Raw genomic sequence first — 12,441 nt, 5'->3', positions numbered from 1 at the left:
TCACCACCTCAGCCCAGGTCTTCCTGGGCCTACCTTTTCCACGGGTTCCCTCAACTGTTAGGGTGTGGCACTTTTTCAGGCAGCTATCCTCATCCATTCTCACCACATGTCCATACCAGTGCAATCGTCTCTTTTGCACACCACAACTGATGCTTCTAATGTTCAGCTTTTCTCTCAAGATACTTACACTCTGATGGGTATTCACATTGACATTACACATCCAACGGAGCATACTGGCTTCATTCCTTGCGAGCCTGGAATTAAATTGCAACACTAAATCTCTATCTACTATTTATTTTCTTTTTTAACATCCTTCTTTGTCAGGCTTAGATGAGGGTGATGTTTTGTTTGATGGAACAACAGTTTTTATAGCTAAGCTACAAAAATAAAGCATGTTTTCTGTTCAGAAAGGCAAATTTGAGGAAGCCAGGTACTTTGCTGAGGAACATAATTCTACAGCTCTTATAACATCTTGAAGCATAGTCATATTGTATATAATCCAAGGCATTGTATGCCAATACATGAACCTCTAATTACACACATACAATGTGTTAAAAGAAAAAAAGAAAAACAAAACAAATGCAAAAACAAGAAAAGAAAAGTATTTTGATCTTTAGGAATAAAATCTAGAATTTTGTATAATTATTGAATTACATTCAAAGTTGAATCTTCATTTTAGTTTCTCTAATTTTTAATTTGACATTTCTCTTGTCTAGATCTGTAAAAGCTCTCAAAGTCCTGTGAAGTCATTACGAGATGCTGCTGAGTTGTGGTTTTGGAATGTTAAGGAGTGGAAAGATAAATTTTCCTTCCTTACACAGGCCATTTCAGATAGCATTCTTAGATGATTGGGTGTCCATTCTTAACAGTTAGTTAAGCTGAAACTTGTAGATTACAGCATTCTGCAAATAAATAATGTTTACAGCAGACTTGTCCTCACAATCTATGATATATTATCTAATCCATAAATACTTATATCCTCTGTCAATTTGAAATTGATGAAATCTGATAGTATTGTTACACTGGGAAGCTTTTCATTATTGGTCTTCTGGATTAGCACCCACACGAGAGTTATACAACAATAACACAAAAATCACCATTAATACTAAGAGTTTACACTACTAGAAATGGCAGCTATCTTGCAATACATGCCAATACATACTTCCAAAGCAAAAGTTTTTTAGGGACCTTTAAAATACAATTGTGGACCCCACAAAATCTTACATGGACCCTCAGGGGCCATATGAACCCTGGTTGAAAATCACTGGTATAGACAATAAAAGGAAAGAAAAAACAAAAAAAAGTCTTCTCGTGTTTTGTCCTGTTTGGCAGAGTGATATAGTATCCCACTATTAACTCTGCTTTGAAGCATTCTTCAAAGGTAAACCTTGACTGAATCTGTCCAGCCACAAGCACACACACACTGTTGTCATCACCCTGAATCAAATAAGACCTGATAGCATGTACCATGCTTTCTTTAATTACTTTAGGTGCCCATGGAGTCCAGAGCAAAAAAATTTACTATTCCTGGCCTTCTCACTCTTGATCCAGCAGAAAATGCAGGATGTAATCCCTGGTGGAAAAGAGGGCTGCACTAGCTCTTGGCTGACAATTTCTTTATCAGCCCTGAAACAATGAAAGATATGCTCCGATGGATGTGTAATGTCAGTGTGCATACTAGACAGAGTGTTACAAGCTTGAGAGAAAAGTTGAACTTATGAGGCATCAATTGTGGTGTGCAAGAAAGACGATTGCACTGGTATGGTCATGTAGCGAGTTTGGATGAGGATAGCTGTGTGACAAAGTGCCACACCCTAGCAGTTGAAGGAACCTGTGGAAGAGGTAGGCCCAGGAAGACCTGGGATGAGGTGGTGAGGCACGACCTTTGAATATTGGGCCTCACCGAGGCGATGACTTCTGACCGAGACCTCTGGAAATATGCTGTGCGTGAGGAGACCCGGCAAGCCAAGTGAGACCTAAATCTAAGGCCTCAGCCAGCCCACTTATGCGTACCTTCCTTCATTGGACACTAAACTCCGCTTGCGAAGACCTGTTGAGGCAAGTGAAATCGAAAGCGAATTAGATTCGACAACTGGCACCCATGCCAACGTCGTCTCCTTCATTGGACATGAAACTCAGCTTGCGAAGACCTGTTGGGGCATGCTTTCCTAGGACACCCCAAATCTCTCAATCTGCACCAACGCGAACATTAAAATCACCCAAAATGACAACTTCGTCATCATGGGGGATATTGCGTATTATCTCTATAAGTGATAGATAGAAGGCAAGTTTATCATCCTCTGATAAATTCATAGTTGGAGCATATGCACTTATGAGTGTTGCATAGCGACAGGAACAATACCGCATATCCAACCCTATTTCTGTTCTTGGGTGGGATTGGTATATTTCTAGTGGAGATCCCCAAATGTTGTTTCTCCATTTAATCCAATCCATTTTGAAGTGCTCCAATGAGCTAAATATATACACACACATATATATACATATATATTATACATAAATATACTTATATATATATATACATACATATATACATATATATACATGTATATATATACATATAACATATATATATATATATATATATATATATATACATCGCAAAGTGAAATAAAAAAATTTGAAAATCCTACATGATTAGGTGAAAAGCGCTTTATATGATTTATAAAACATGACATTAATAAAAATCTGTAAATGTACAACCATCCAGATTTCTGAGTACCTTAATTTTTTTCTATGATATAATTCCTGTACATCACCTCCAAACCTTCCAATATATATACATACATACCTATATACATACATATAAATGTATATATATATATATATATATATATATATATATAGAAGGAGCACTCCAGCGGTTACGACGACGAGGGTCCCAGCTGATACAATCAACGGAACAGCTTGCTCGTGTACCCCTAACGTAGTTCTGAGGGAGATTCAGCATGACAAGACCGGCCCTTTGAAATACAGATACTACTCATATTTGCCAGCTGAGTGGACTGGATCAACGTGAAATAAAGTGTCTTGCTCAAGGACACAATGCATCGCCGGGAATTGAACTCACGACCTTACGATCGTGAGCCTTACGACACGCGCCTTCACATATGTATATATGTATGTATATATACATATATGTGTTTATATATATATATATATATATATATGTATGTATGTATATATGTATATATAGATGCATTGGCCTATGGGTTAATATATAGATCCGCACCCGGTGGAAAAATTGAAAAAAAAATAGTGGTGCGGATCTATATAAAAACCGGCCTATGCCCTTCATAACGCTTACGGCAGGGTCCATAGATTAAGAACGAGTTAGTTCTTATACCAGTAATATACACGTCTGATAGCATATTTTTATCAACAAGTTAACTAAAAATAAAAATATGCTGTCTGTTTTTCAAGACATTGCCTCTAACCGCTCAGTAATATCAATTTTTCCATGTTCTTTGGTCATGTTTCAGTTCTTCGAGGAAGGAAAAAAAGAAAAAAAAATTGATCGGACGTGTATACTACTGTTATAAGAGCCAACTGGTTCTTTATCGATCCTGGCGTAAGCGTTATGAAGGGCATAGGCAAAAATATTAGGCATTATAGTAGAACTAACTAGTAAGAAAGAAAAAAAAAAGTGATATGCAAACGAAGAATATTTCTAAAGATTTATTATGAATTGATCAATACTTCATCAAGATTCATATTGTTATAATGGGTAGTTATAATTGGGTTTATTATTTTTTTTTAATTCTGAAGGGTGAACAGAATTTCCAGTTTGGTATCTGATGCAATGCTGCGTAAAAAACAAGAGAAGGGAACTCCTCGTGCATCTGATATTACAGGTAAGTGCAAAAATAGAAAACAAAATAAGATTTCTTTTAAAAAGACATATATAAAAGCAAAATAAAAAGTTTATCTTGTAGAACTGAATTCCAAGGTCGAACAATCTTTTGCCGGCTGACAGGATTATCTTATTTAGTTGGAAAAGAACTTACCTCAATCATCTTCACGAATCTTGGGAACACCGGATTTCGTGATACAGGAATTATAGGCACTTTAGGGAAGACATCAGGTACAGAAAGAGTTGTTAGGGCCATGCCAAATCCGCCAGGACCCAAGTTAGAAAAGCTGCCCTCATCACCTTCGGGGACGACGTTATTATTATTATTATCTTTAGGGGAATTCTCACTGCTATCATCTCCAGACGACGACGATGACGACGAGAACAAACGTCGACTTTCATGAAAATACAAACTTCTAGAATAAGGAGCTTTGGAGCCAAGTGCATTCATTACATAAGATACAGGGCTCGAAATATCTACATTCCAAAGTAACCCGCCATTAATAGGTGATCGTCTGATACGGTTGCAGTGAACTGGAACGAAAGGGTCTGAAGTGCAGCGAGTCTGTAGAAATCTTTGCCGACCTTTACAACGCAGATCTGAGGCATTGTTGAAATTATGACGAAACTGTGTAGTCTGCCCCCATTCTACCAAGTTCTTGTGGCTCCTGGAAATTCTATGGACATTAGCGTGCCACTGTATATTTTGTAAAGAGTGAATGTAATGCTGTATATTCAATAGTGACGGTAACTGGCGCTGCATTTCCGATGTTTTATTGACGATATTATTATTATTGTTGATGTTCTACGGGAGTAAATATTCAATAAACTTCTGCACATGTAGCAGGAATGTTGAAGGCCAACAAACCGCCACCGTTCGCCGACTGATACCGAATGATGACAGGGAAAGATAAGTCTGAAAGTTTACTTCACCTTTGTGTGAAGAGTAGTAGCAGCAGTTGTCTGACCTTACCTCCTTCTCGTTAATTCTGCCAGTCAGCTGTTGTTGCAGTTGGAAGTATTATCAGGCGGAATTCTGCTCTATGCACGGCTTACATATGTTATCACCGACTATTTAACTGTTTAACTTGTTTCAGTCATTTGACTGTGACTATGCTGGAGCACCGTCTTCCTAAATTTTTTATTTTTTTATATTTTAGGGAATTTTCAGAACATTTTTTGCAAATTTGTGTAGGGCGGAATTAAGCTCTCATAACTTTTTATTTTTTGGAATTTTCAGAAAAGTTTTGCGAATTTGTGTTCTACACACCGAAATCATACGACTAAGCAAAAAAAAAAAAAAAAAAAAAGGTGTGATTTTAGGGGTATTTAGCTGTCTTTTTTTTTAATACATCTCACGACTACCTTTTGGGTTACCCTCGTGGTAATTTTGTCACTCTGACGTGTTGAGGATTTTTAATGTCTTTCTCCCCATAAACACATTTAATAGTCTATTAGGATTTAACCAAAAGTTCGGACTGTGATTAAAAAAGGAAAAAAATTCAAAGAATTAAATTTCTTTCGTTTTTTTTTTTTTTTTGCATAATCGTATTAATTCCAGAATCGAAGAAAGAATCGAAACAATTTTGGAAAAAATTCGAAAAAATGAAAAAAGTTACGAGGGGTTTCAGCACATGCTTACATCATAATTCCGAGTGGCTGTGTGGTAAATAGCTTGCTTACCAACTACATGGTTCAAGGTTCAGTCCCACTACGTGGCACCTTGGACAAGTATCTTCTGCTATAGCTTCGGGCTGACCAAAGCCTTGTGAGCGGATTTGGTAGGCGGAAACTGAAAGAATCCCGTCCGTCCTTGTTTTTGTATACATTCGCTGCTTTCTTCCAAGGAATCTAATGCTCTTAGCTTAGTTTTTCCTTGGGGCTGGCCAGGTTGGAGCAATATCGAGAATAACCAGCCGAAATTGCAAGGATAATCTGGATCTCGACTGAAGAAAGAAAACTCCGAATGACTTGTCCGTGTTTTCTTTGTATCGTCTATCTGGATGTTTTGTCCCTTTCTTGTATCACCTAACTGTCTGGATGTTTTGCGTTCTTGTCCCATTTTGTATTATTTATACACACACACACACACACACACACATGTATATGTTTGTGTGTCTGTGTTTGTCCCCCCAACATCACTTGACAACCGATGCTGCTGTGTTTACGTCCCCGTCACTTAGCGGTTCGGCAAGAGAGACCGATAGAATAAGTAGTAGGCTTACAAAGAATAAGTCCTGGGGTCGATTTGCTCGACTAAAGGCGGTGCTCCAGCATGGCCGCAGTCAAATGACAAACAAGTAAAAGAATAAAAGAATACCACAAAAATGCTTAACAACACCAGCAACAAATTGTATACGATCTGAAGGTACAGTCACATCCTTCCTTGAATATTCACATTTTATCATTTAAATCTTGAACAAAAGGAGTAATGAAATTAATTCAACAACACATTAAAAAAAGAGTCTTTGTTGGCCGCCAAATATAGAAGTAGCAAGCTGTTGTGTGCCAAAGTCAAAGAGAATTCCTGAACTTGACAATCGCCGATCAGTTAGTCTTACTTGTAAAAGTTAGGTTGACTTTTGTGTTGTTCCTTAAAAGGCTCTTTTGGCTTATGCTCATACAAGACGCCAGATCATCCATAAAGGATTCGTTTTAGTTTTAGGGTTCTACTGTCATGTAGTCAAGTGAGGTGGTTTATCCAGAGGAGGGTGCGCTTATGAATGTGAGCTTCAATGCTGAATGTGACAGCATTTTGGAGTACTTCAGAATCGGGAGTATGTGTACGCCAGTGAGTACCTAGAATATCTCGGAGGCATTGTTGGTGAAAATACTGTAGGATCTTGAGGTATCTAAAGCAGATGACCCAAGTTTTACAAGAGCAGCATCATGGAGACGTTTGCTTTGTATACTACACTTCAGTGTGCTTTTTAAAATTTCTTTCTGGTACCAAACGTGTGCTTTGAGACTGGCAAAAGTATCAATTGTCTTTCTGATGCGTGAAGCTATTTCATCATCAAGTGGACAGTACTGATTAATCATATTTTCTAGGTATGAAAATTTATCAGCAAATTTGAGCCTGTGACCATCGATAAAATTGATGATTCAACATAGTGTGATTTGGGAACTGGATGAAACATTACCACTGACCTGTTGAGGCTAATGGTTGACCTGAATGCCTTACGAGATTGTGAGAGTCTATCCATAAAAGTTTGTGTACATGTGGAGTGAGTGTGCTACAAGATCACAGTCACCAGCATATAAATGATTGCGTATAAGATTCTGAATGATCTTGGTCTTCGCAGCAAAATGTCATATATGGAATGAGTGTTTTGGTATCTGATGAAGATGCCTTTGTTGTAGTCTCTGAATGCGTTAATTAGCACTATAGAGAAAATGAAAAGAGTAGATGTCATGAGATAACCCTGTTTAATACCATACTTAAGTGTAATCAGATCACTGAGAATACCACCAACATTTACTCGGGCTTCCATGTCATCATGAAAAGACTTTATAATATCAAAATACATACATACATACAAACGCTCACTCACGCATGTACACACATACATAGGTGGTACCTCGTGGTAACTTGCGAAAACATACACAATAATCCCGAGGACAAAGAAATAAGAAGCCACAATATGGTAGAAGCCATAACCACTCATAAAAAAAAAAAAAAATACTAGTGGAATGTCCCAGTGAAGACCTCAATGAAATGTAAGCACAACAGACCTGATATAATGATTTGGGATAGAGGAGAGAAACTGTGCACAGTTGTGGAAATTAGCTGCCCAGCGGTTGTTAACATAAAGCTGAAGATCAGTGAAAAAGAGAATACTTTATGCTGAACTATTGAAAAATCTGCAGTTATTCTATCCAGATTACAAGTTCAGGTTTATACCTGTAATTATTGGACCCTGGGATATGTAACACACTGCATAAATACCAATCTTGAGAAATTAGGGTTCTCAAAACCAGAAAGGAGAAAGCTAATTCGAAGACTACAGATCCAATCCATCACTGGAACTGTAAAAATCTGTAAAACTTTTCAGAAGTCAATCATTTCAATATATATGAGCATGTCTAGATATGCAACTATATGCATGAGAATACATACATAAAACACACACACACACACACACACACACACATGCATGCATGCATGCATACATACATACATACATACATACATACCCTGTTGTTGATGTTGAAATTTCAATGAAGGCGCCTTGGATCTAGGTTAGAAACCGGTTCTTTCTCTATTGGCAAGAAATCTTGAAATAAACTGAATAATGCCATACATATATGCATACAAGCTTATGAATACACGCACAGATATACGTATGTATGCATGTATACATTTTATCCATTTCTGATTTTGTTGGATAGTCAGTGAGTCAATGTAAGAGACCATTGATGGCTGTTGCAGTTTATGCCCGGGTAAAGTAATCAAGGATGTAAGCAAAATTTTCGAAAAATACAATGTAACGTTTTTGTTTAATAAAATTAATCACCTTATCTCCCTTTTGCTAGTTTTATTTTCCTTTTAAAATCTAGTATTTAATTTTAATTGTAAGGGAGATAACTTCTACGCAGTTGGCTTCCATCATTACGCACTACAGAGCAATTCAATCTACAACAAAACGTTGACTCTTTCACGTAGAAGTTAGAAGTTATCTCCCTTGCTGGAAATAGTTACTAAATCTTCCCCGGATCACACGCATAGTGTTAAAAACAATAAATCATAGTTTACAATGTAATCTTATTCTTGGAAATCAGTGGGGATGGTTAGGGATGGAATCCTTTTGATCATAGCGCGCTCGATCAAGGTGGACCCAGGACTAAAAAACAAAAAAGCTGATATTTAATTTATCAACTCTGGAAAGATAAAAAAAGTGGAAACGATAACCAACAAGATTAGGATTTAGAATATAGGGAGACGATGAGGCATTTAATCTGTCGCTCTAACGTCTCTGTTACTCCATGAGTGTATGCTGATCTCTCACTTTGCTACATAGTTGCTATAATCATTCAAATCATCTTGAATAGTACTAATTTAATCGAGATAGAGTCGACAATATAATTAATTCATTTATTCCCAAATTTCTAAACTTGTTCTCTATGTTTGAAATCAATGTTAAATTCGCTAATCCTTTGCTTTATTAATCATCTGAGATGATTACATTATTTCATCTTCTGTTTTTCATTTAGTTAGGTGTTTAGTGATGACATCGCCAGTCTAGCGAAGGGGTCACCAATATAGTGAGTTCACTATCTTCGTAGCTAATGTGTAGCTATATCCCAATGGAGTGTTCACAGTCTGGGTGAAGTGACGACTTCGGCAGTGGCAGTTTGTTGATACTGTATCTGTGCGTTCGTTCAATAGTAATTGGTATACAAAGACAGACGGACAAACTCAACTTGTTCAATAGCAAAGTTTATTCAAAGCAGGGGGTTACGTACAATGTTAATGTCTTGCATAAGATTTCATGCAAAGAAGTAAGTTGTGTTTGTGTAGAGATGTGTAGTGCTTTATAGGGATGTCTCTGGTATGTTAACAGTAAATGAATGAATGCGTGAAAGCATTAGTTGTACTTTGTATATGTAGAAGAAACTTGATAGAAGTGTTTCTAGATAGCATGAAGATAACAACATTGAATTTGATCTATTCTACTAGCGTCCGTGGAAGAAGAATGTTCTTGTGTGAGAGAGGCCAGCGTAAACCGCGGAAGAGCAAAACAGCATGCCGAGAGTCCTTTGGAAGTGAAGCGAGGAAGTCAATGAACTCTCATTCTTTATAAGCCACACAGGGCCTAACACAGAGGAGACAGCACATGGTGGAAACAGAAGCAAAGAACGGATGGGAAGGATGAATTAGATGAAATGATAAATGAAACGAAAGCGTTCGGCCCCCACATCCAAGCGACTTCATTGAACCTGCTAATACAACTTCTTTTAAAACACTAATTGTAACATTTTAAAACATTATTTGTGACAGTTCAAAACACTATTTGCAACAACTAACTTTCATATTTTCGAAGAAAATCTATGTTAAATCTCTTTATAAGTTCAAGATAGATTACCCGTTCTGGTATTGTGCTGGTGTCTATTTTCTTGACCCACCACTCATAGTCCTCTTTATAATCCTTTACCCTCGAAAGATACTCTGGGTCTGCCACCGCACAATGAATGTACTCGGGCAATCCCCTAACTTCTGTTATATTCACATTTATCGCTTTGCCCCATTAGTCTATCTCATTATAAAGTTTTGCATTTTGTCCGTTGTGCAGTATAATATATTTTTTCTCACAGGAAAAATTTGGTGGGGAAGTTTGGGCTCCTGTGTGCTTGTGCGTGTCTTTAAGTCAGGTGGGATATGGAGAGAGTTGGGGTCTGTAGGGAGAGGTTGGGATAGAGAGGGTTTATAGCATCGCGGGATCCTTCCTTCTACTCTGACCCTAAGTGTCACCTCTTCGACCGTGATGGTCTCTACCATGTTTTCAAGGTCTTCCGGGGCTGCCTGAATTATCATATCTAGGCTCTGTCCTTGCCAGTTCTTGTGGGGTGTTCAGGTGGCCTGGCGGACCACTACCTTCTCTTCTGTGCCCAGCAGTATGGCAGCTGCTAGCCAGGCTACATCAATTTCTGGGGGTATATCTTCTACCCTAACCTTGGAAGCACGTCTCCCAAGGTATATGGGTAGAAGCACCACTTCATCCGTTTTTAAGAGTGTTGCCGAGTTCAGCCTAGCAGTAGCTACCTCCTGGAACTGCATCTCCACCGTTCCAAAATCTCTTCCCCTGGCAAAGTAAGAAACCCCTTGCCAGATTGGCTTTAATGCCATTTCGACTTGAGCGGTCGACATGATTTCAACTTTCCTGGTTGTTGCTGAGTACGTCCTGTAAATAATGTTTTTTTTTCTTTTAAAACTTCTTTCAGTGGGGGTACACTTTTACGTCGTTCCCCTCCCTTTTAAGCGTTTCTTTGAATCTACTCAACTCCCCCTGACACACATCTTCTCTTTTCTCTTCCACCTCCTCTGCATAATTCTTCACCTCTATTGCTTCGTCTATTCTATTCAGAGTTTTAGCCAGTTCTTCCTGAGACGACAAAACGCACATGTTCCACACAAAGACAGCAGTTCAACAGCAATCAACAAGACGGAGAAAGTCAAGGAACTCGATTGAATCATGGCAGCAGGCACATTATGTAAGAGACAATCGGACGTAGTAGAAATTGCCTATCCGAGGGAGCTAGTTATTTCAGCCAATCACAGACTGAGTAAAGCTGTAAACTGACAATGTCGCCTGAGCCTAACTTGAAGTCCAAAAATGCATGTTTGAACTAAAGCTAATACAGACATGCTACAGGTGTGTGTAGAAAAGTCATATCAATTATAAAAAAGCAAAAACCCAAAACAAAGCAAAAAAAAACAAACAAAAAAAAACATAAATCGGATAAATTTTGAAAAGTTTCGTTTTAATTGAGCGTTTCAATTGAATATTCTTTATATTATTCTTATTATACATAGTTTTTCTTCGTGGGCTTGGAGCTACTGGTGCAGCAAATAGGAGGGTTATAAATTCTATCACTGAAGCTGGCTAGAAGGTCACTAGATGGCTTTGGATAAAGAGAGCAGACCTGTTGTTTGCTAATTCTATGATGTGAGTTTTGACTTGATCAACCCTGGCTCGATCAACTGGATGAGAGGTCTGACGTTGTGAGATCTAAACTCCACTGTGATCCAAGAAACATTACTGATAATGCATCTCAGAGCATACGTGAGATATATTTTAAAACAAAGCTATATAAAAACAAAAAGCTATGGCTTTGGACTTCCTAATACTATGGAGACAAGATCGAAATTCAATAAATAATAGAAAATGAAATAACTTCGCAATGCTAATTTGATCAAAATTTTAAGAATTAGGCCAAAATTAGTTAAAAACTAAACAAACACACAAGGGCACACATGAAGGGGACGTATGAAAATAGTTACTTTTATTCTCTTTATCTAGTTTCTGAATCTGAGCTTCTATATAATATTTTCAACAACACATAAAGATATAGTTCTATATTTAAGAGATGAGGAATTATGTACATTATTTACTTTATTTACATTTGACTGGCATAACGCGTAGTGGTTAAGAGCGCGGCCTACTAACTCCAAAATTCCGAGTTCGATTCCAGGAAGTGACCTGAATAATAATAATAATAATAATAATAACATCGAAAAATACCTTAGGAATTAGAACCCAGGTTCGAAATTTCCCCAAGACACCTGATGAAGGCTGGAGGGTGGGTATATCAGCCGAAAAGTTGTGTTAACAACAAACAAGATGAGGACAAATATCCGTCAAATGTACATAATGTACATAAAGATATTATTTTGTGTATTTCTAAAATTGATATTGCGTTAAATTCCTGACAGAATTATTTCCCTTAGATTTATGAATTAGCATTACGGTGTGTGTGTGAGTGTGTTTGTGTATGTGCATGTGCGTGAGAGAGAGAGAGAGAGAGAGAGAGAGAGAGAGAGAGAGAGAGAGAGAGAGAGAGAGAGAGAG

At 37.7% G+C, this 12,441-nt stretch overlaps 1 protein-coding gene across 1 annotated transcript in view; it reads right to left on the bottom strand.

The window, feature by feature from the left end:
• The window catches only part of LOC106872622 (lon protease homolog, mitochondrial), a 62,488-nt gene extending 57,718 nt beyond the window's left edge, over window positions 1-4,770 (bottom strand). Inside the window, exon 1 of the mRNA XM_052977511.1 lies at window positions 4,026-4,770. Within this exon, the coding sequence (XP_052833471.1) occupies window positions 4,026-4,634 (609 nt within the window). The 5' untranslated portion in view covers window positions 4,635-4,770. The remainder of the gene's footprint in view (window positions 1-4,025) is intronic.
• Window positions 4,771-12,441: the final 7,671 nt, after the last annotated feature.

This window comes from Octopus bimaculoides, chromosome 2 (genome assembly GCF_001194135.2).
Source record: "Octopus bimaculoides isolate UCB-OBI-ISO-001 chromosome 2, ASM119413v2, whole genome shotgun sequence".
NCBI classification, from domain to species: domain Eukaryota; kingdom Metazoa; phylum Mollusca; class Cephalopoda; order Octopoda; family Octopodidae; genus Octopus; species Octopus bimaculoides.
The sequence above is the reverse complement of the archived record's forward strand: the minus strand, read 5'-3'. Positions and strand labels throughout refer to the sequence as shown.